Source organism: Solanum tuberosum, unplaced genomic scaffold (assembly GCF_000226075.1).
Source record: "Solanum tuberosum cultivar DM 1-3 516 R44 unplaced genomic scaffold, SolTub_3.0 scf00151, whole genome shotgun sequence".
Taxonomy (NCBI): domain Eukaryota; kingdom Viridiplantae; phylum Streptophyta; class Magnoliopsida; order Solanales; family Solanaceae; genus Solanum; species Solanum tuberosum.
The window spans coordinates 868,916-894,380 of record NW_006239077.1 but is presented as its reverse complement, the minus strand read 5'-3'; the positions used below and the strand labels follow the sequence as shown (position 1 = coordinate 894,380).

Genomic DNA, 25,465 nt, shown 5'->3' with positions numbered 1-25,465 from the left:
AGTAATCATGAATGGTGAAAGGTTTTCTCACACATGGTTTAAGGAGCTACTCTATGATATTTCTACCTTAGATTAGTAACTTAATTGTGTTTTTGCATGGATGATGATGATTTTATGTATATGACTATTCCGTTGAGATTTTTACTTAGCACCGAGAGGATATTGATATGGAGGTTCTCCTGTTAGTAGAGATCAGGTCTCTAGTAGCAATCTCCTTGTCCCTAACTACGTGACCCTATAGGTTTTCTTAAGTGGCATATCTAGTGGATCCACATAAGCTAGAAGTTTAAGGTTTTGGCAAGCAATGACATCTCTTTTCGGTGTGGGAGCAAGACACCAGATTTCATGTTGTAGCTCACATGGTCTATGTCGGTTAATAGTAAACATTCCACAGAACGAACTAAGTTGCTTACAAATGTTTTATGAAACTTCCTTTATGATTTTAAGATACATTAACCATGTTCATGATTTACAATTCTTCTTAAATGATTTTAATAGGTTTAGTTTGGTCATGCATATCACGTTTTTTATCAAGTCCCCTTATGATTATATCTCATGTTTTATTGCATTACCCTCATAATTAGTACATTCCATGTACTAATGCATACTTGCTTGACGATCCCTATCCTACCGTTCGTGCCTAGTTGATCTCACTAGTGATTTGTAGATTTGGTAAGTCGATGTCATCTTTATTGCTTTTCTTATGTCTTTATGCTTTAGTTTCAAATATTGTATGTGGTGTACGGATTACATCCTGGCCACTCCTTTTGATGTAATAGATGGCTTGTCAAGACTTTGATATACTTCCGCTTTTATGTCAAACTCCTTACTTCTTATGAGATTTCTTGCTTTTCTCTATTTTGTTGTGTATATGCATGTCAAGTGACTTGTGTAGGGCCTCTCGGGGTCTTATATGTCATGTCACATCTCGGGTATACTTCGGATCGTGACAACTGATGATATGAAAAACACTTTAGGTTATTATTCTTGGTTCGACATATTTTTCACTGTGCTCAAAGAAGCAAGGCATCGTGCCACAATCAACTACAAAAGTTGGACTTATCATTGCAACACCAACTATTAATCAAGCTCTTTGGCTAAGGAAGATCATGCTAGATCTTGATCTGGAGCAACAAGGAAACACTTGAGTATTCGTGGATAATTAAGTAGCCACATCTATTTCTCATAATTCAATTTTTCATGGAAAAACAAAACATAAAATATCATATTATACTTTCTCAGGAAAGTGCAAGAAGGAGGAGAGATGAAATCGATTAATTGCAAGTCAAAAGATCAAAGAGTTGTTGTATTTGCTAAGTCATTTCATGTTAATAGGTATGAATTCCTTAAAATGAAGTTTGAACTATACAGTTCTTAAATCTGGAGGAGCGTTGCAAATTTCTCTAGAACTACAGCTTAATTTAAGAATGCTTTGGTGGTTGTCTATAAGACCTAAATTCTCCTTTATAAAAAATTTAACACTTTCTCTAGTGCTAACATGTTATTTAACAACACCTTTAATAACAAAAAAGAGCCCATCAGCATCCACCACACCATGGCGCAAACCATTGAATACCAGTTGTTGATTGCCAAAGGAAATGGGACCAAAACTCCTAAAACAATCACCCATGTCAAATGGGAACCACCCGATGCCAATACCTTCAAGCTCAATATAAATGGATTCGTTAAAAACCCTCTAGGCTTCACTGAACATACCCCTCTCGGCTCTCACCAACCTAGTCAAAGCAGAGCTACAAGCTCTGTGAAGAGATCTATTACTCGCAGTAGAACATAAGATAACACCCCTTGAGATTAATATTGACTCGACTGATGTTATGCATATGATAAATCAAAATAATTTGCTCTATGATAACTTGATTGTTGAGTGCAAGTGATTAATGATGAAGTTGAAAATCACAAAGTTGTCCCATGTGTTCAGAGAGTAGAAAAAAGTGGCAGAAGCTTTGGCCAAAGAAGGGACAAAGAAGGTAATTTTTTATGAACCCACCATTTTGATAGTTCCTACGGTGTTTTTTCAGAATGAAATTGAAGCAGACACTCTAGGAACTAGTTATGTTAGGATAACATATAACTACGTTAATATTTCCCAAGGTCGGGATGTGACCCAAACAATTACCAATGGCACTCCATTAAGATGGATGCACTAGTACTAAACTTAATGTTTCAATGTTAATATATATATATAAATCCCTTCGACAAAAAAAAGAAGTTATTCAGAGCCTTCTTCTTGATTCAAATTGTCAAACACTTCCTTACTCCAAGTGGTGATATCTTTCTTTCGATTTTTCAACTTTTGAAACAGTATAAAAACAGGTGTACCCCTCACCCTAGTCATGCCATCACTCATTTACCCTGTTTAAGAACCCCTCAGTTAGTAGCCACATATTTCGTAGTTGTAGTAGTAAATAGCAGTTTCGCAATCACTACTTTATAGGTTTGTGATTCTAAAGCACTCTTGGGAAAGTTAGTCGCTTCATTGCCCTAAAACTATCATTCCAACAACAACATATTCAATATAATTCTATAAGTGGAGTCTGGAGAGAGTAGAGTGTACACAAACCTTACCCCTTCCTTGGGAAGTAGAGAGGTTTCAGAAATGTATCAATTCCCGAAACTTGCAGCATACTGCCACTATTATGCTACTCATAGCATAACTCCTCCCTTTCCAGATATGTATATAACCCCATAAGATGATAATTCCCTCCTACTGGCACATACCTTAACCTCTTCACAATCAGCCATGAGCCATCTTATCCCCCATACTTGTCTAGTCAAAATCATCATCATTCTGCAATTTGTCTCATGTAAGTAGATATTCTGGCCTCCATCTACGAACTAATGATTTCAGAGTGTCCCTCTTGTTCCGATCATTTAGCACCCTCGTGTTCCACCTGCGAGTTTTTACTTTTATACAGAGGATACAATACTTATTTCCAAGACATCCCAAAATATGCATTTCCATTTGACGTTTCACAAAATAGTGCGCACAATGCATCTAACACAAACTAGTAGAAGGCAGCTCAACTATTAACTTTGATGTGATTTTCACAAGTTAATCAGCAGATTAAACACTGCATTTAGTGAAACACCAAAGGCCTAAAATATACAATGGCATAAAGGGAGTGTATGAATCACCAACATAGACACTTCCTTTCTAAGTATCTGAACAATCTCTTTTGTGGGACAAAAACCACACGCATTAACAGATTGAATCACAATAATTGATCTGCTATACATTTTCTGTTTGGACATCTCTGTTTTCCAGGGAGTTTTGGTTTGTCCCTCTTTTCCGCTAGGTTTTGGGGCCAAAAAAAGAGCAAAATGGCACGGGATAGGGGGTTAGCTATTATTTTTTTTGATAACCGAGAAGTCCATTTGTGACCCGCCCTTTGGACCAATCACAGCCTTCTAAACTCGGTGGATAATGGTCCCGCCCCTCTACCCTTCTCCACTTAAATACCAGGCTTCGCTTTGCATGGTGTGGGGCTTGAACCTGTGACCTAAGTCACAAATCCTCCACCTTTTGCCACTCGAGCTAGGCGTTGGAGGCGATATGGGGTTAGCTATTGCAGAACAGATTTTTCTGAAAACTACAGTAGGCACTTATTAAAGCATCTTTTATAGCATAGTGCAAAAAGAGAGGGGAAAGGATTAGGAAACAGGCAACAAATAATGGTGCAGAGTATATTATATCACATATCTTTAGTCAGTCAGGGTGAAATACTCAATACACTAATAGACATGACTTGAAATCAATGGAAGAAGTATACTATTATCTATTGGCAAAAATACCACTCATTCCTCTTCTTACTGCATCTTTTCTCGCTTTTGAAGGCAATTGGAAGATGAAGCACCTGAAGTCATTCTAGCGAATGGCTACCAAATTTCCCATAAATCCAAATCCTATCTCAAAATGTTTGGCAGTGGAAAATCCTACTTCAAGAGCCAGCTTCTCTAACTCGTTTCCTGTATCACAAATCATCCATTTACCACGGATTAAAGACACAACAGGCAAGAATATTGGAAGAAGGTAAAGAGATTAGTCAATTTCCCAAAATTAAGGTTCTTTTCTTCTTCTTCATTTCATCAAGTGAGAGAATTTGATGTCAACTTCAGTCTGCTCTCTAATTGTTGTCTTACCTTTACCTTTCTTTTAAAAAAACTTTTTACCGTTGCAAGGGCTGATGGATGGGAAGTCAGGATTTATCTATTTTCTTCTTCAGCTCAGTATTCTCATGCATCATTTTTTCTCAATATTTCTCCCCGATAGAGCCTCCGGTTCTAATAAAGTATTTTTGTAAGAAAGCAAGGGAGACGAATAAAGTTGAACCAAAAGAGAGTTGAGAAATACATGCCAATTGAGTAGCATGTTTTTCTCCAGGAGACAATGAAAAAAAGATGAAAGGTTAATTTTTATCTGTTTGGGAGGTGTATAAAATTAAACTTATTTAAGGCAGGAGGTTACTCATGTTACTTTATTTCTAAATACAAAATTTAAATAACATATCACAACATAATGCATGCAGAAGGCTTCAGAACTGCTTACAGCAAAAGTGAATCAATTAAAACTGCTTAAAGTATAGTGGTAAAAATATCAGACCTGTCAGAAAGTCCCTGATAGAGCTTTTCAAGTATTTGTACTCATTTTCTAGGCCATAACCACTCGCTACAGGAACTACTATATTTTCGATCATCAATTCCTAAACAGAACATAAACCAAAATTAGACAAATATTGTAATACCACTCATGATAAGCTGAAAAAGAAAACATTAAGAAGTTTGCCACATAATAATCTGTGATGGAGATTCCAAAATTGTCCATAATGCAGAATAACAGATTAACTCCTGGAATTTGATGGATAGGAAAGTGGCTTGCTTTTCAACTTGTGAAGAGAAGTGGTCCCAACTTTACAGAGAAACGAGCAGAGAATGTATGTGGATGCAGTTTCAGTGGATGGAAACTTTGCTGATATTATGTGGAGTAATATTCTTGAGCTATACTACAGTTGATATCCAGTCACATGGAATTATTCAACTTATGACGGGTGAAGATCACTATTTCTCTTCTGTATCATAAAGTAATTTTCCCCTTCCGCTGCCCCCGCTTTTCCTACACCCTAAAAGAACATGATAAGCTTCAAGAGTATTATGTTGCCATTGTTGCATCAGTTTTGCTAAGTAACAACTAAAAATATGTTCTGTATAAGGACCAAAAATTATTTACTGACTACATCCTTAAAAAAGATGAGGGATGCATCCTTAAAGCACAGAAAGTTCTACATCAGATAAAACAAAAGATAATGACACCAATAACTTCATACAATTTGTGGTGGTGGAAAAAAAGTATTAACCTGCCAACAACTACCTGAACTGTGGTGCTCAAGGGGTTGATACTCTTATTGAAGTCAAGAACAGATAACGTTGAGCCTGGTTTCAAAACTCGACATATCTCTGACATAGCTCTATGTCTATCTACCACATTTCGTAATCCATAGCCAATAGTAACAGCATCAAAGGAGGAGTCAGGAAAGGGTAAATCAAGTGCATTGCCCTCCATCCACCTTCATAATCATAATGTATTAATCCCTCACCGTACTCAGGGAACATGAAAAACTAATTGGAAGGAGTAAGAGTACGGAAGATAATACACGCGTAACTGGTAAATGTAGTGTGTGAAATCATTTGGAATTTGACTAGATTTAATTTTCACAAGTGGATTTTGTTAAATGTGTTGGCAAATAACCTTCCAAACATTATCTGTTATATTGACAGTTTAATTACCAATGCTCACTTGATGTTCTTGTAACATGTCTTTGAACGTAATTTTTGCCGAGTCGAAGCCATTAATAATTGTTCATTTGAGAAATCAAGACCGACTGCCTGCAAAGCCACACATACTAATGAAAAGGCCAATTCAGTAAAATTTGACATCCGAAAATTTGGAAATTAAGATAACTAGCCTAAACTGCTTCGATCATGTAATCCAGTTACATTACAAAAACTTATGCAGATACAAAGCTTGCAAAATATAGTCAAATAACAGAGAAGACGCTTAATTTAGTGACATAAGAATTATGTGGCTCTGCCGCGAGCAGATTTTTATTTAATGTTTGAAATGAAAAAAAGGAACATATAAACATGTGTAAAGAGCAAATTTCTTTTCATCGGGAGCCAAACTCAAATGAAAGCAATGAACATTAGCAACCTGAAGACCCAAAAGCATGAAGATCACGGAAGGACAACAAAAAGAAACATTAATTATCAGGCAAGAGATTGACATCAGAAATATCATGAAGCCAATAATCTTTAGAAGAAGCAATGATTTAGGTCTCAATAATAATTATCACCCTGAAATCTCAGTGCAACAAGCTAAAATTTGTAGATGCGCTTCACATATTAAAATGCATATGACATTCAGAAAGTTGAGTAATAACATAGGACAGGATAAGCTGAGAATTGAAATAAGTGGAACAGGAACACTAGTCCAGAGAACTTGTGAACTGCTAGATGATGTTATTCCATAAATGCTCACCAAAGGAGAACAGGTAAAACACAGCTAACAAAAGCGACCTAAGAAATCAGGACCTATTCAAATTAGAAGTGACAATATCACCAGGTTCAAGATCATTCAAGAATTTCTTGTTTTTCCCTTTTTCAATGAGTAATAAATACTACAAGAATTATGCCAGAGATGGCTTCTCCTATGCTAAGCTGTAGGAGCCCTGGTTTTCTACAACGAGATTTTTCATTATGCAGAAACAGAGAGGCAGGAACTGGAAGATGCATAAAGAGACGCATTAATTTGCTATGTTATGAAGGATGTCGATTAGCAAAAAAAAAAGGTAATTGAACAGAAATAAGTAAATTTCTGATTCTCACAACAGTGAAGAAGATTCAACAATGGTAAAATGATCTCTTGATAACAAAACAACAGGTGCTATAAAACAGTTAATGGGGCAAAAGTTTTTTTTCTCTTCCTTGTAAGAATATTATATTTCCTAACTTCTTATCTCCAGGTGATAATCAAACGCCACAGTAATTCATATCCTATCTTTCCTATTTTTCTTACTGTTTTCATTTCTAACAAAACAATGGAAAAATGACTATGTCTTGAAATTTTGGTAATTCCATAGAGCCATCTTCTCAAATCAGCTTATTGAATTTCTCAGAATGGTCAGTGAAAAACTGAGTTGCTTCTGAAATGGTGAATAGTAACTAAAAACCGCAATTACACAGTGGAAGAACAGAAAGAATGAAAATAGAATAAAAGCAAACCAGAGACAGCAAAAAGAAAGAGAAGAGAACCTTGCCATGGGATCCAACTTTTTCAGACAAAAGAAACGTCAAATCCCCACTTCCACAACAGATATCTAGTACATCGTCCCCTTCTTTAGCTCTGCAATACAAGTTCAACTGTTCCAGCTTAACTAGGACATAAACATAGTCCAAATCCAAGAATTATATGATTAAGAACAGAGTAGAAGATGTGAAAATTTCATCTGTCCTGTGTCTCTTTTTTCCATTTGAATGGATTTAAATAAGGCACACTAACAGTGTAACCATTTTTCCATCAATTAAACAGTGAACTACAGTTTATCGTAAGCATGGCATATCAAAAGGAAAATGATATATTAGTGCGGATAACTTAAACACATTCCTAATGTCCGGCATGTTTTCACCTTCCTAAAAATATTTTATTTCAATATTAACCATTATTAGTTTATTTACAATGCACAAGCATTTCATGCTTTACTAGTGAGAGATGCAGCTCTTTCGATGTGGGCTCATCCGAACTTAGTATTTATTATACAAAATATAGATATATAATGCTTAAGCCGAGGATCCTTCGGAAACACCTCTCTACCTCCACGAGGTAGGCATAAGGTATCCGTCCACTCTACCCTCCCAAGACCCCACTTGTGGGATTTCATTTTGGTATGTTGTCGTTGTTGTTATACTTTTTAAATCATGGATCCCCTCTGGCTTTACCCGTAGAATGGTAGAAGGGCAACATTTGCAGACAGAAAAGAAGCTTCCATTTTTCTCGAATTGTATGAAGGACCAATAGGACAAAAGATACTGTCAGATGAAAGGAAATATGGCATTTCTCTTCATTACCAAAATATGAAGGGTCCAAAAGAAACAGGTGAGATTATGTAATATCAGTCTCTACTGGGACAACACTCCTTAATTTTTTGGTTTACATATCTATTGTTTTTTAATCTGAAAACCATTTTTATAAATGTATGGAAAAAAATATATACTCAGAAAATTTTGACATCAATGCGTAAGCATTTAAATCAAATTGGATTCAACTTCATAAAATATGGACTATATTTTAAATCCAAGATATATTAATCCAAACAAATATTGTTGGCTAATATAATTTGACAAATTATTTGAGTCCAATAAATATGAATTTAACTAAAGATTCAGTTTCGTTGGGTTAATATTTATTTGGGATACAGATTATGAGCCACTTCGATAGACAAGATGTCATCTTATTCTAGAGGCCAAACTTGTGTCACATGTCAAATGGCAAGGCACATCAAGTTAAATGAACAAGCCAAAATAATGTGACATGCTTAGTCAAATCAAAGGCAATGAAAATGTGTCATATGTACAAGTGGCATGATTCAACCAATCAAATGTAGTCTTTTCAGTGCTTCAACTTGATTGGTCGGTGATTCATGCCAACTCATCAAAGAAACAAGTTTGTCATCATCACAACTCTTCTCCCCACAACTCTTTTTAAGGTAGGATAAAATTTATTAATAAAGTACCAAGATTGTACAAAAATGACAGCAGAAAGAAAAACTCAGTCCAACCAACCATTGTGTGCTTCTCCCTAACATATCTAGGAAATAAGATATTGATCTATTTCCTCTTACAAGTCCTTATGCCAAATAGTAAAGATTATGAATACGGTTGTTTTTTACCATTGAAATGTGACTCTTTTTGCCTTCAAAGCATATATTGTTTCTTTCCAGCCTTAGAGTCCACAAATTACAAAGTGAAATGTTCTCCAAATTTGTTTCAGCCTCTTTGTCTCTCATAACTATAAATAGGGATTCTCATAATTCAAACACGGGGACAAGAATTCAGAACAATAAACAAGAGAAAGCTCGTGGATCAAAGGCTATAAATTTCTCTACATGCTACAAACATTCAAGAATTCCTCTACAATTTTCAAATCCTGAACATCAAAAACGAAGGCAAATCAAATACCAAGACGATCAAGATCAAAGTTAATTTTTCCTGAGATAATTATTATGTGTGACAGTCATCAAAGCACTTGCAACGACTAAATCAAAGCCACATTCAAGTTCAAGATTACATTTCAAAATAAAGTTCAAACCACCTTGAATATTCATACAAGTCAAGATCAAGCTCAAAGGCCATAAACTTATTTCAGAAAAGAGGAATCATAGAGATTGTAACATTCATTGTATTGAAATAGAATACTACTATTGCTACAATATTTTCGTGACACCAATTTCATTGTCTACGGCGTCCTGCTATATAGGACATAAACCGTACTCCTTCTAGTCCATATTAAGTAAATTGTTGTTGTATGACACCCCTTAAGAAAAATAATTAGGAACTATTATCCTTTTGATTATTACCAAACTATTTCCTTAGAAAATGTACAGTAGTTAATAAACTCATTAAAGGAAGGTTAAATATGGAGAAAAACTCAACAATTCTCTAAAACATTGTATAATTCACTTATTTCAAACTATAAAAAAAAGTTTGAATAATTCACCTAATATGGACTAGATGGATTATTAAATAGGAGAAAGGGATAATAGGTTTTACCCGCTCCAGGAAACAGCCATTCTTTTCCATATGCGGTGTTGGCCCAAACTCAGGAGATCATTCAACTGCAAGCATGAAAATTAAGCAAACAATAAGCATATAGCTATTAAGGAAGTGACAAATTGAGTAGTGAATGGAGGAGAGGTAGTGCGGTGCGCACATTATCATAAACAGGGGCAATGCGATTAAACAGCGCTTGCCGGTCGGCGGAACACCGGATTACCAACTTGCCTGTTGGCCGGAAACTGGGACCGGGAAGTGAAGAAAGAGCAACGTGAAGGGAAGCCATTGTCACTTCGTAGCTGCAGCTCTTCCCTTTGATGATGACTTTTTGTCTTTAAAGGATAATGTCAGTTTGGTCCTCTAGTTATCATAAATGTTCTTCAATTTGAACATAAGAAAATCATAAATGACAAAGCCAATTGAAATCAATAATGCTAAAAAGAAAAAAAAATAAAGGAAAGGCTCAAATATGTCATGGGCTTTGAAAAAAAGTTCATATGTGTTATCGTTAAAAGTTTGGTTCATTTATGTCATTGTTGTTAAAGAAAAAACTCATTCATGCTATTTTTTTAAACTCCAGTTTTGCAAAATTATTTTTTACATCCCAAACAATGTTTAACACTTTTCCGTTGAAGTTTTTGGATCAAATGTACTCTTTTTGCTACTTCTTTAAACACCAAGAACACATAAAAAACATTAACAACTCCTAAATTTCAAACTTCTTTGATTCTTCACGAAATCACCTCTAATTTCAAGAGTAGTTTCCCTCCAAGCTAGATATTAAAACTCAATATCTTTTGAGCGCGAATTCAACCTAACTCAACAAGACTCACTTGAAATTTCTTGGCAGAACGCATAAGCGGCCCCTTGAACTTGTAAGGATTTTCCTTATAGACACCTTAACAAAGACTCCTTCCTATTGGACACTTAAACCACTCAAAAAGTGTACCTATCAGACACACTTGTCTAACTTGGCACTTATCGTGTGAGGCACTCCTTTTGAGCGCATGAAGTGAGAAAAAAAAAGTTGATGTGTCTAATTGGCACACTTTAACATACTTAACGGTCAAAATCTTCCCCTTTTATTTATCCAACCCTAGATTCCTCCCTTTTATTTATTTCTCATCTCTTTCTTCTCCACATCTCACCATTGTTGCTACTGCAGTGGAGATCAAAAAAATTTCTTCATTCGTCTTCTTCACAGCGAAGGAAATGTCTAATTTTTCGATTTCAACTTCTTCGGATGCAAATGTGTTGTGTCGATGTGGGGTCAATGCTGAATTGAAAACTTCATGGACACAACTTAATACAGGATGTCGATTTTTTTACTGCAAAAACACAAAGGTAAGCTTTTTATCATTATTCTAATCTGGTTAAACAAATCGTTGTCAATCGCTAATTATAGTTTAATTATTTTGATAATTTGTGTAGAGAAGAGGTGAATGCGATTATTTTCGATGGTACGATGATGAAATACCGCCTCAAGCAAAAAAGATCATATGGGGTCTATTGAAAAGAATCAAATCCTATGAACAAGAGAGGAAGCAGGCAAGAAAAATCAAGATCATATGTGTTATTGCACTCGTGATTTTCGTTATATGGAAATATTTATGTTAGTAGTCTTAGAGTGATTGTATTAGTAGTCTTGTGTTTCTATTGTACTAATTTTGGAAGAAGGAATGGAGATAAGTTGTTCATTAATCTATCATATTGCTTATCTCCGTGACGCGGAGGCATCTTTAAATTCCCATTCGCACACAATTGCTCATCTCCGCGAGTGTTCTGCCTCAAACTCGCTTTGTTGAATTAATTTAGGAATCCCTCTCCACGACGCGGAGAGGGCACGGAGTGCTCTGCCTGGAATTTGATTTCATGAGCCAAATTATAATTCCTCTCCGCGTCGCGGAGAGGGTACGGAGATGCCTTAAGTGACATTTTTTCAAGCTTCTTCCTTGCTTTCTTCACCTCCAAATAACAATAACCATACTAAGTGAACAACACAATAACATTAAGCTCCAAACAAGCATGAATGATCGACAAAAAAATCTTGGCATTTCCTTGTAAGAAAATCCACATTTAAACCACTAGTTATAGTGTACATCAAAAACATCACAAAACATATTAAAGCAGTCTCAACTATTGTTTCCTGCTTGCATTACAGATACAAATAAAACAACCCCTAAGTGTACATCAAAAACACCTAAAACATATTAAAGTAGTCATACCCCTCTGCTCTTGCTCTTGTTGCACTAGACGTTTGCAGATCCACCCCCTTTGGACTTACTCATGCATTGTAATTGTGGAGTGGTGATAGCATTTTTACCCTTTCCATTTTCAGTCCACGAGGCTTATAACCAATATCAATGTTTGTTGGTGTTGCACACTTGAAAACAGCTGGTGTAACAACTCTTTCACCTACTGTACCAGGCTGTATACAAGAAACTAAAATAAGTTCCTATTATCAAAGTAGATTATAATAATTGAAGTTGGTTATACTCTTACATTTAATGTTTGTCTGCCACTTATATCATCAGTGTAGATTCCAAATCCCACAGTCTTAGGCCTTTTGTTTCCTCCTGTTGATGTTGATGCTCCTTCTCTTCCCCTACCTCTTCCTGCTTGTTGCCCTCCTGTAACAGTTGAAGTATCATCACCTCCTATCCCCCTGCCTTTTCCCCTACCTCTTCCCCTTGCCTCTTCCAGCTTGTTGAACTCTTCTAACAATTGAAGTATCATCACAGATAGAAGTTGATTGTTGGCCTGAGTTGACATGTTGTGATGGGCTCCAGGTTGGTGGCTGGCTAGAACCTACAGGTTGGCCTAAGCTTGTTGGTTTCCTTGAGCTTGGTGGTTGGCTATAACCTGTAGGCTGACTTGAGCTAGCAGGTTAGGTTGAGCTTGCAGGTTGGGTTGAGCTTCCAGGCTGACCCATTTCAGAAGATTTAATAGTGTAAATAAGAAAAAGAAAAATTGTATTGCATTTTATCTATTTAATTGAAGTAATTAAAGGTTGGCTTGAGTATTACCACATATTTGCAGGTTTTATTATTGTGGCCTTGTTGATGACACTTGGAGCAAGTCATTTTTACACCTCTCCTGGACAACTTTCCATACTTCTTTCTTGGCTCATCCTTTTGACTTTCTTCTGCATTTTGGTGGTCTGCCAGACATTTGCTTTGGTTCAGGAGGCTCAATCACTATATCACTAGTGTGAGGCCACATTTTCATGTTAGGTATTGACTGGATAAAGTAATTATAAGCCTTCATGAAAGTATCTTTTCTATACCAATGTACAACATGATCTTCAGGGTCTTGGCATGTATGCTGATATGCCAAAACGGCATGTTGACATGGTATGCCTCTCAACTACCAGGTTCTACAAGTACATGTCTTTAAGTATCATCACAGATAGAAGTTGATTGTTGGCCTGAGTTGACATGTTGTGATGGGCTCCAGGTTGGTGGCTGGCTAGAACCTACAGGTTGGCCTGAGCTTGGTGGTTGGCTACAACTTCTTGGTTGCCTTGAGCTTGGTGGCTGGCTAGAACCTACACTTGAGCTTGGTGGTTGGCTATAACATGTAGGTTGCCTTGAGCTTTGAGGCTGACTTGAGCTAGCAGGTTGGCTTGAGCTTCCAGGCTGACCCATTTCAGAAGATTTAATAGTGTAAATAAGAAAAAGAAAAATTGTATTGCATTTTATCTATTTAATTGAAGTAATTAAAGGTTTGCTTGAGTATTACCACATATTTGCAGGCTTTATTATTGTGGCCTTGTTGATGACACTTGGAGCAAGTCATTTTTACACCTCTCCTGGACAACTTTCCATACTTCTTTCTTGGCTCATCCTTTGACTTTCTTCTGCATTTTGGTGGTCTGCCAGGCATTTGCTTTGGTTCAGGAGGCTCAATCACTATATCACTAGTGTGAGGCCACATTTTCATGTTAGGTATTGGCTGGATAAAGTAATTATAAGCCTTCATGAAAGTATCTTTTCTATACCAATGTACAACATGATCTTCAGGGTCTTGGCCTGCATGCTGATAAGCCAAAACAACATGTTGACATGGTATGCCTCTCAACTGCCAGGTTCTACAAGTACATGTCTTCTTTCTTATATCAATAATATGCCTATAATGACCATCTAAAATTTCATATCCAAATTGGCCATTGAACCTAACTTGACAATCTCTAGCATAATCTTTGTTTTCTTCCAGTACTAAACTTGCCATAGGAGAAATGTCTGATATCCAAGTGTCAACAAATTTTCTCATCTCAACATTTCTATCCATTATCTTATGTCTAATCTCCTCTAACATGGTGATAATTGATTTATGTCTAGCAGCTAATATCCAAGAATTAAATGTCTCACACATATTATTCTCAACAACATCACACTTAGCATGCTCCTTAAAATATGCTTTACACCATGTCTTTTTTTCATAATGTAACAAGTCCCCACATATCTTATTACCAAGTTTATTAAGTTTGTCCATTTCATCTTGAAATTTTACCTCAAAACTTGATTTTGCACATCTCCAGAATTGTTTTCTTCTTTCTTCTCCTTTCCAATTCTTCTCCAATTGGACCAGATGTGTCTAGCACACATCCTCTGCTCACAATCTGGCAGCAACTCCATTATGGCTGCTACAAGACCCTACATATCATAATAATTGAAATTGAAATTGAAATTTATGACTAATAATAATTAAATAAATAGGCAATGAGATCAAAATTAAATAAAATTAACATTAAACTAACCTTTTGCATGTCAGACATCACAGTCAATCCATGTCCAGTGCCTAAGTTTAGATCTTGTATCAAGAAGTTGATGAAGAAACTCCAACTGTGCTTTGTTTCTTGATCAACAACTGCCCAAGCAATTGGAAACATTTGTTGATTTCCATTCCTACCAATTGCAATTAATAATTCACCCCTGCAAGCACCCTTCAGAAAACATCCATCAAAACCAATGATTTTTCTACATCCTTCCAACCAACCTCTCTTTAATGCATGTAAACAAACATAAAAGTAAACAAACATATTCTTTTCTGGAGTAGATTCCCTGTCTGTCCTCACCCAACATGAACTACCAAGATTAGTCTGTTTTATCATGTCTGCATAATCACACAACTTTGCAAACTCCATCTTCCAATCACCCATAAACTCCTTGAGAATCATCAATTTTGCCTGATAACAAAGAGTTCTTCCAACATACAATCATGTCGTCTTCCTCACTAACTCTTGAATTTCCTACAACTTTATATAAGGTTGAGAAACTATTATGTCCCTAAACTTATTTGTAATAAAGTTAGATGTACACAACTTGTTTTTGGTTGTGGTAAGGCACTGATGAACATGATAGTAATTCTTATCAATAAAGTCAACAGAGTCTTTGTCTAGACTAGCATACAACAACCATTTGCATTTCTTATGCTGACATTTAACTCTGACTCTATGTTTTTCATTAGGCCTCAATTTTAATTTGACTTTATATTCCACAGCATACTATGCCACAACCTTTCTAAATTCTATGGCATTTTCAAATACCATACCAAGCTCAAATATAGCAACTACATAGTCAGGATCAAATCTAACCTTTTTACTTTTTCTTCTAGCTGGTAAATCAACACTTTCCACAGCTTCAGGATCTAACTCATCCCTACTGTCATCACTATCTAGTTCTGAACTATCAATATATTGCTCATCTCCCCCCCAATCTTTCTACATACCTAGCAGCCTTGTTCCTTTCAATGTCTTCAAATCCTCTATCAACACCAACTACTCCAAGAATTATTTCCTCTATAGGAACAGGTTTTTTCCTTTGCAATTTGGTTTTCCTTTCATTTCTAAGAGTTCTCAACTCTTCATCAATCTCTGAGTCATTATTATCTGGAATAGCAAATCCTTGTGAATCATCACTAATATCCCAATATGTGATGCATCATCTACACCAACTTCAATATTAATATTCTCAGATTGGCCCCTTCATCCACATTAATATTATATGAGTTTTCTACCCCATTCTCATTATCATTTTCACCAACTGTTGGCCCACAAAGATAACCTGTAGGGACCCCATCTTTAATAACCTCTACCTCATCCACAACATGTTGAACATACAAGGCCAAAAAGTCACCATCACCTAGGTATTTTATAAGGTTTAGTAAGCTGAAATCGTTATCCACAACGACATAGTTATTGGTTGTAGGGTCTTTAAAATAAAACCCACCCACAGTAACATACCCCAGATCTCTAGTATAAAAAACAATTCCATTAAAGAAAAGTGGTCTTTATCGATACCTACATATTCCACTTCACTTTCCCCTATGTAAGTGAGACCTCCACCAGATGTGCCTTCCACAAATTTACCACCATGGTGAAAGCGAGTTACTATAATAATATCCATAAGATTCCCTGGAAAAAAATTAAAATAAACCCGACAAATTACTGACAAGAAAACCCTAAAAATTCAAACTTTATTCACATATGTACAAAACATCATCACTGTAGTAATATACAAAATAGACGCTATATTTAAAGGGGAAATCGACAGCAATAGTCATAGAGATTCGAAAATGAACTTACTTCACAAGATGGAACACAAAATCCCCTAGCTTTCTCGAATCAACCTTAAAACACAACAACAAAAGTTATTTTTCTTGAATCGACCACATATTGAGCGGGAATCGTGAAAGAAATTTCTAGGGTTTTTTGGAACACGTTTTGGGGATTTAGAGAAATGACTGAGGGGTTGGGTGTTTTGTGATGTGTATTACCACGTAGGATTAGATTTTTCCACGTAGGAGATGTCTAATGTCACGCACTCCACCTTAAAACAAATGTCTCACACGATAGTGCCAAGTCAGACAGGTGTGTCTGATAGGTATACTTTTTGAATGGTTTAAGTGTTCAATAGGAAGAAGTCCTTGTTAAGGTGTCTATAAGGAAAATCCTTACAAGTTCAAGGGGCCGCTTATGCGTTCTGCCAAATTTCTTTAAAGTTTCAAAACTTCAACATTCTTTAATGGTAAAATTTTCTCCACAACTTTAAATCATTTAAAATTTTGAATATAGACTCAAAAAATAGTAGGGAACAAAGATCAAAATTGAGAAGGAGGTGACAAAAAAGTGTTGAAATTAAAATTGGTGACAAAAAAGGATTGACCAAGTCAAACTTTTTTTAATTAGTGATTAAGATAATTGGTGTAATATTTAAAACTTTTAAACTTTTAAAAATATTCAAAATAAACCCAATTTGGTCCTCTAGTTATCATAAATGTTTTCAATTTGAACATAAGAAAATCATAAATAACAAAGCCAATTGAAATCAATAATGCTAAAAAGAAAAAAAAGAAAAAGGGAAAAGGCTCAAATATGTCATGAGCTTTGAAAAAAAGTTTATATGTGTCATCGTTAAAAGTTTGGTTCATTTATGTCATTATTGTTAAAGAAAAAACTCATTCATGTTATTTTTTAAACTCCTGTTTTGCAAAATCATTTTTTTACATCCCAAACAATTTTTAACACTTTTCCATTGGAGTTTTTGGATCAAATGTACTCTTTTTGCTTTTTCTTTAAACATCAAGAACACATAAAAAAAAAACATTAAAAGTTCCTAAATTTCAAACTTTTTTTATTCTTCACGAAATCACCTCAAATTTCAAGAGTAGTTTCCCTCCAAGCTAGTTATTAAAACTCAATATCTTTTGAGCGCGAATTAAACCTAACTCAACAAGACTCATTTGAAATTTCTTTAAAGTTTTAAAACTTCAACATTCTTTAATGGTAGAATTTTCTCCACAACTTTAAATCATTTAAAATTTTGAATATAGACTCAAAAAACAGTAGGGAACAAAGATCAAATGTCAAAAACAACTACAAAAACATGAATCAAAGCAATTTTTTGAAATTTTGGGATTAATTTTTGTTTTTTTTTTGAATATTTTTTTTACTACAGGTGAATTTTTAAACTCTACAAATGATTTTAGAATTTGGTTTTTCAAAAAAAAAAAAAAAAAATTAATTATGTCGCCAGAATTTGAGATGATTTCGTGAAGAATTGAATATGTTGAAAATTTGAGAGTTGTTTATGTTTTTCATGTGCTCTTGGTGTTTTAAAGGAATAATAAGCAAAAAGAGTATGTTTGATCTAAAAACTTCAATTGAAAAGTGTTAAACCTTATTTGAGGTGTAAAAAGTGATTTTGCAAAATCGGAGTTAAAAAATGGCATGAATGAGCTTTTCTTTAACAACAATGGTATAGATGATCCAAACTTTTAATGTATGGCATGAACATTTTCTGAAAGTTCAATGACATATTTGAGCCTTTTTCCAAAGAAAAAAAAGCTTAAATCATATGTCCTGATTGTCTCCATTATTTATTTTTTTTTATACTTAAATAGCGGGCCTATTTTTTTTCTTACTTTTGACATTTAAATAGTGGGTCTATTTTTTTTTTATTCTTCATATGAAAAAAATGTCATAGCATGACAACCTATAGACTTTATTGGTAATAAATAGCCACTTTAATTTTTTTTAGCAAAAACAGATTTATTTTTTTAAGATTTATTTGGCATTGCATAGCCACGTTCATATTTTTTTGAAAATTGATTTTCCTTCCGAATTTTCTCTCTCTATTTCCTAGCAGTTAGCTTGTTTGCTTTTATTATTCCTTTTTTCTCTCTCCTTATAATTTGTCAACAAATTTTTTTTACGTATTTTTCAATTCTCTCTTTCTTCCCTTTTTTTTTTCTCCCTCTTTCAAGTTTAGGATTTCTATCTTCTTCTCTAAAATACTTCCATTAAAGATCAATCACAACAGTAACTCTTCACAATAAGTAACTCATATCATACCAATTTTTTTTATATTGGTTGTCTGGTTATTTTTAAAAAAAAGTTGAGGTTTTCTACATTCTTTATCTTGTAATTGGATGCAAGATTTTTTCTTTTTACAAATTTTCGTATTTGTATTATAATATTACAACATTTTCTCCCCCCAAAAATTGCAAAGTTTCGTGAATTCTGGAATTGACGTTTTTTCAATTTTTAATAAATAACTAATTTATATATCTATAGTAAAACCTCTATAAATTAATATAGGTGGGACCATGAAATTTTATTATTTTATAGAGATATTATTTAATCGATAAATTAATATTTATTAATTTAAAGAATGATTTGAGATTTAATGAAGGTTAATTTTGATTATATCAAAATCATTGTATCTTACTAATTTGTGTATCATATTTATTAATTTCACATAAAAAAATGTTATACATAAAGTACAACGAAACATCAAAATCATTGTATCTTACTAATTTATGTATCATATTTATTGAATTATCACTATCGTGCAAACAAAAGATCATGGATGACAAGTGTGTTTTTTGATGAATATATTCGTTGGTTTGACCACAAAATGCATGGTAGAAGAGTTTGCTTATGGTAGATAATTGTCCAGTCCATAATAGAAATATTGAAGGACTACAAATGACTGAATTGTTTTTCTTGCGACCCAACATGACATCCAAAATTCAACCTTGTGATGTTGGGATAATAAATGCTTTCAAGATGTATTATCATAAAAGATTTTATCATAGGATATTAGAAGGCTATGAAGTAGGACAAACTTATCCAAAAAAGATTAATGTTTTGGATGCTATCAATTTTGCAATCCCTGCTTGGAGAACAAATGTTATGCAAGAGACAATAGCAAATTGTTTTTGACACTGTAAAATTCGTTCAGGGGATGCAATCTCAGAGAATTTGAATGAACCCACTTGTGAAAACGTCATTCATAAACTTGAGGTCATGATTAATGATCTCGGTTACCACAATAAAATGGATGTCAATAACATGTTGGATTATCCGGGTGAAAGTGATACATGTTCAAAGGTCTAGAGCTTAGAAGAAATTGTGAACATCATTGGAAAAAGTGATGTTGATGATGAAGTTGAAGATGATACTATACCTTTGGAACCAGTTACGCGTAAGGAAGCACTTATCTCATCTAGAACTCTTAACCATTTTATGGTACACTTCAAAAAGACAACACCGGTTCTCTTGGATGCAATAAGAAAAGTTAAAGACGAGCTTCAACTAGATTTAAATTTTAAGAAAAAGTAGAACACAACAGAATCATATTTCACTAAATTGTCTTAGATATATTCGTACTTTTAAAGAATTATTAATTTATGATATTAATGGGACCATATATTTATCTAGGGGTCTTCAGGAAATATATTATCTTATCGAAATTGGTGATTTTTTCCATTGGCCCAAGTTGGGACCGGAGGAAAATATTACTTTAGAAAGATTATTTATTTACCGAGTATTAATTTATAGAGGTTTTATTGTATATATATTGATAATTTTTTAAAATATTAAATTTTGTTGATTGAATTTGATAATGAATATTTATTTTGTCTCCAACAAATGTATCTAAATTTGTTAATGAATACAAGCGAACACACAACAATGTAAAATTATCTAACTTTGTTAATGAATTTGTTGATTGCATTCCAAAATAGTAATGCAAGCAACTGTATACCTATGTAAAATTAGAAAGATACTAATGCAAACAAATGTATACCAATTTATAAATGAATATGGATGAATGTATCCAATACAAATGTATATTAATGTAAATTTGAAAGATACTAATGCAAATAAATGTATACCAATTTATAATGAATACAAACAAATGTATCCAATACAAATGTAAAATTAGAAAGATATTAATGCAAACAAATGTATAACAATTTATAAATGAATATGGACGAATGTATCCAATACAAATGTAAACCTATGTAAAATTTGAAAGATATTAATGCAATAAATATAAATGTATACCAATTTGTAATGAATGTGAACAGATGTATCCAATACAGATGTATGCCAATCTATTAGATGAATATGGATTAATGAATGTCAATGCAAACAAATGTATACAAATTTGTTAAGTGAATATGGATTGAGTTCGAAGGCAAAATAATTGACAGGTAATGAACTCATAGGAATATCTTTGAAATAAAAATAATCATAATCAAAATATTATTTGCTAATTTTAAGAAAAGTTATAATTTCAAATAGTATTTTGCTAGTTTTAAGTGGAAATGGTTGGAAGATAGAATAGAGATGGCATTAATTTTCTTTTATTTGTTTTAAAAATATGAAATAATTTGAAAGGAGAGAGTTTTGAGTAATCTTTTGCTAGTTTTAAGAAGAAATGGTTGGAAGTTAGAGGAGAGATGGAATTAATTTTCTTTTATTATTTTAAAAAATACGTAATAATTTGAAAGAGAGAGATAATTCTAAATAATCTTTTGCTAGTTTTAAGGAGTAATGGTTGCAAGTTAGAAGAGAGATGATATTAAATATCTTTTATTATTTAAACAATAATAATTTTTAAAATGTCGATATATTACTGTTAGGCTAAAATGTGCCAATTTTTTATTTGTTTATTAATTGCCAATTAATATTGGGCTATATGTTGCCAATTGTATGTAACACTTGTCTATCTGTATCAATTCCTCCTGATTAGATAAGATTATTTTTGTTTTTATTTTGTTTTAAAATTATAGATACTTTTTTTTCAACAAAACCATATTTAAATATAAGATTGACAATGGAGTAGAACAGGGTAGGGGGACATATTCATAAATGTTTTTAAAAAATTACATGAAATGAGGCGGGTCACAAAGTAATTTACGTCTTTTGTATTAAAACTTAAAATGCTTAATTTATTCTTCAAGAGTTAATCAGTTCCATACAAATGCTATTATTATTATTATAGTATTAGTCAGACTTTATATAATAATAATAATAATAATGATTAATATTATTATTATTAGTAGAATTCATTTTCTTTATCCTCACATTCACTTATAATATATTTTTTACCAGCGATTTCCTATTAAGTATTTAAAAAATTATAACTAAATATAAGAAAAATAATTGATAATCTCTGTTAAGAAAATGACTATAGATATATAAATTAAAACATAATAATAAAAAAAAGCAACGTAATGTCTCATACCAAAGTAGTCAGAAGTGGGGGCTGATCAAGTTCTTTGCCTATTTGGGGCAAGGCGTTCTTCATTAATGCCGCATAAGAGGCATAAAATTCACTGACCATAGCTGAATTATACTTGTCCGGGGGGTCCGCCATCTAGTCGCATTTGTGCCTCTTAATTAATGCATGTATGGTCGGCAGTGGCGGACTCAGGATTTTCATTCAGGGGGTTCGAAAAATAAAAGTATAAACATGTATATATAAGCCAACAAAACAAAATTTCAAGAAAGTAGTACTATTTAGTTTTAGTGGCGGACTCTTGAATTTTTTTGGATTTAAAACCACACTTTTAGCATGTTTTATAAAATAAAAAACTATAAAAAACGTGAAAATGGAACTGAAACCTTAAAAAAAAAAAAACTGAAACTGAAAAAGAAAAAAATAAAACGTTAATGTGGGGATTTGAACTCTCAACGTGAGACTTAATTTTCAAGGAACTTGCCACTGGGCTATCTCTTTATCCTTGTCATTGAGGGGGTTCAAAATATATATATCCACATAAATACAGAAAATTACCTTATTATATATACGGTGTAATTTTTTGCCGAGGGGGTTCGGGTGAACCCCCTGGAACCAACGTGGGTCCGCCCCTGATGGTCGGGCCGGTGTGAAGACTCCCGATAAGTACATGTAGCTCCTTCATAATAGGCCGGACACTCTTGTTTTGGGGATTCTGGCAGATGGTATCCAAGTAAATATCGAACATGCCCACGACGCACCACCAATTTGGCTCACCAACAGCTTGTACCAGCTCAGAGAGTCTAGTAGGTTGTGACTCCTCGAGCCTACACCCTAGGCAGGACTGGCACTCGAAGACCATTGATGTCCCCAAGCGAACCATTGGCCTGACTTACTTAACTCATCGGAAGACAATATTCATACTTAATGACCAATAATACTTAACTGAACTAAATAATAAGATAACTGAGAATGTTTAAAGGTTAAACATTCAACTTAGCCCAAAAGTGGCAACTCAAGTCTTAACAATAAGAAATGATAATGAAAAGACTCAAAGGACTAACATTTGACTGTCTATGAAGCCTCTAAAATAACTGAGATGGATGTTGAGACCACCCCCCAACATCCTAATGAACTAACTAAAAAACAATTAAAATAGATCCTCCGGAATGCAAGGAGGCTCACCGATTGACTCTGAATTGCTCACTGGATCAACGGAGCGCTGGAATGCCGATCCTAGTTACCTCTACATCATAAGACGATGCAGGCCAACTGGAATTAGTACATTGAATGTACGAGTATGCAAGTTGGAATGCTAAAACAACATAGGCTTGAAAGGGAATTTGAAAGAAACACTTACCTTGACTCTTCTCAACTCATGAATACTTAACTGAACTAATTTAAATATAAAGCAGTTTAAAACAAGTGCAATATAAAGAAAAGTTGTTTAAAAACATGATGTCAACTCTGTGTATATATAAGGATACAACATAGCTCTGAAATGTATGTAAAAATACAATAAACTGACGTATATAAAATACAATAACTTCTATGGAAGTTTCTCTAACCGACAACCATCACTTAAGAGCTATAGTAATGATACAACGATCTTCCTCACACTGCCAGCTCATCCTATACCTTGCCACAGGTATAAGACCTGAACTACTAAGTGGATCCACTAGTCTATGCGAAAAGGATTCATCTAAAAAGTATGACCCTTTTCTACCCATGATGGCCACATGATTTATGGGGGCTGTGAGTTGTCTGAACTCTCCCCCATATCGGTGCTCAATACTACTCCCAAAATATACTAGTTCTTTATGTTTTAAAAACATACTTCCTTCTATGATTTGAGATTAGTGCTCAAAACTTAGCTCAAAGGCTATCTTGAAAATCTCAGTTTCCCTTCTTGCTTCATTTAGAAAGCTATTACTCTTTATTGAAAACTAGCCCAACGGCTCTTTGGAAATCTCAGTTTCCGTTCTTATTTAAATGTGAAAACATTTTAAAATCTCTTTGGGAATACATAGTCCTCATATACTTCTTTGAGGAAAAGAACTTCAAATTTACTATTTACTGAACTCAAAACTCAAGTCTTAAAACAAAGTTAAAATTTTGTAAAAGACTTATGAAAACTTGAAATGAACTTCTCTTACTAGACTCTTGACTTCTCTTGACTTTAATCTTAACTGCTCTTGACTTGACTATTAGCTGATGTTTGAATTGAATTATGGATTCAAGGATTAGGGTTGATGTTAGGAAAGATCTCATGTCGTTTAGGAATGATTTTAGATAGCTAAACATGAGAAAATATCGAAAATCAAGATTTCCAACCCCAATTCACCCAAACTCGGTTCTTTTTCTCAAATTACTTTTAGATACAGATACCCAACAAATGTACCTAAGAACCTAACTCGAAATGACTATATGATGCGACGTAATGAACTCAGAAACTTCCCAACTAAGTCAAATTCAAGAACAATATATGCATTCAAGAATAGATATCAAGATCATCAATATTCAAATGCTTTTAGGACGAATCCAAACTAAAATTAATATGCTTGGCATGTGGGAGAACGATCCCAACGTTATGAAAGCCTCACATACCTGATAGAAGTAGATCCTTGGCAAAACACCAACTTTCTTGATCGATCTTGATGAATTTGCCCCTTTTTTCTCCTTTCTTTTCTCTTCTCCTTTCTCCTTAGCCCCTAGCGTGAAATTCCAAATTCTAAAACTAACTAAAATCTGATTTGACCCATATTAAACTCCTTAAAACGGATTAAAATAATAGGGCAATGAAAAGACTAAAATACCCCTTAAAATTCCGGATTGGACATTTCCTTAATCCAACAGCCCAACTTCCAAAAGGGCATAACTCACTCATACAAACTCGGAATCGCGCAAACTTGGCGAACTACCTTGATATCTCAGTACGCCATCTCCCCCTTGTTCGAAAGCTAATATGGAAAGATCATTCCAAGGGCTTTCCAACCATATTTGGAATCACACCTAACTCATCTTGAGCTAGGAATTATAGTTGTTTGAAGTTGACCAAAACTCACTTTTAACTTACTTAAAATTTTCCAAATTTCCTCATTCTTTCCAAAAGTGAACATTTGCCTTCAACTCAAGCAAAATGGAATCTTGCTCTTGCTTTTCTTTAACTTCTAACACTGGTGATGATTCAACCCCATTCAACACCACTACTCCTAATATTTTAAACTCTTTATAGTCGTTTCTAGGTGCGAGATGTTACAATATCTCCCCCTTGGGAACATTCATCCTCAAATGAGATTACTCTTACTAGGCTTAGGGTGTAGCATAGACAACCTGCTCAAGGCATTAGCAACAACATTAGTCCCATGCTCACTCATAATTTATATAGCACTAAGAAGAAAATTAGTACCTTGATCTGCACTTTCGAATTCAAAAAGATGTGGATATCTCTTCTTCATATCCGAGTAATTCTAACCACCTCCTTTGTTTGAGATTAAGCTTTTTCTGGGTGAACACAAATTAAAGACTCTTGTGATCAATGAATACATCAACATGCACACCATACAAGTAATGACGCCATATCTTCAAAG

At 34.1% G+C, this 25,465-nt stretch overlaps 2 protein-coding genes across 2 annotated transcripts; both read right to left on the bottom strand.

The window, feature by feature from the left end:
- Positions 1-3,624: 3,624 nt before the first annotated feature.
- On the bottom strand, positions 3,625-10,209 carry LOC102585507 (2-phytyl-1,4-beta-naphthoquinone methyltransferase, chloroplastic). Its single transcript, XM_006353060.2, has 7 exons — positions 10,001-10,209; positions 9,841-9,905; positions 7,327-7,417; positions 5,813-5,901; positions 5,387-5,582; positions 4,622-4,721; positions 3,625-3,987 (listed from the first exon to the last, which is right to left on the bottom strand). The coding sequence occupies exons 1-7, from the start codon at positions 10,127-10,129 to the stop codon at positions 3,887-3,889; spliced, it is 771 nt and encodes a 256-aa protein (XP_006353122.1). The 5' UTR covers positions 10,130-10,209; the 3' UTR covers positions 3,625-3,886.
- Positions 10,210-13,235: 3,026 nt separating this feature from the next.
- On the bottom strand, positions 13,236-14,133 carry LOC102593370 (uncharacterized). Its single transcript, XM_006353078.1, has 2 exons — positions 13,585-14,133; positions 13,236-13,481 (listed from the first exon to the last, which is right to left on the bottom strand). The coding sequence occupies exons 1-2, from the start codon at positions 14,131-14,133 to the stop codon at positions 13,236-13,238; spliced, it is 795 nt and encodes a 264-aa protein (XP_006353140.1).
- Between the last annotated feature and the right edge of the window lie 11,332 nt (positions 14,134-25,465).

Bases quoted from the DNA above. Each gene is read 5' to 3' on its own strand.
- LOC102585507 (XM_006353060.2), bottom strand. From the start codon at position 10,129: ATGGCTTCCCTTCACGTTGCTCTTTCTTCACTTCCCGGTCCCAGTTTC. The intron at 4,722-5,386 runs GTAGTTGTTGGC...TGTTCTGTTTAG, and splicing joins CCTTGAGCACCACAGTTCAG to GAATTGATGATCGAAAATAT. The intron at 3,988-4,621 runs GTCTGATATTTT...TTTGTGATACAG, and splicing joins TATCAGGGACTTTCTGACAG to GAAACGAGTTAGAGAAGCTG.
- LOC102593370 (XM_006353078.1), bottom strand. From the start codon at position 14,133: ATGGATAGAAATGTTGAGATGAGAAAATTTGTTGACACTTGGATATCA. The intron at 13,482-13,584 runs GTAATACTCAAG...GAAATGGGTCAG, and splicing joins ATAAAGCCTGCAAATATGTG to CCTGGAAGCTCAAGCCAACC.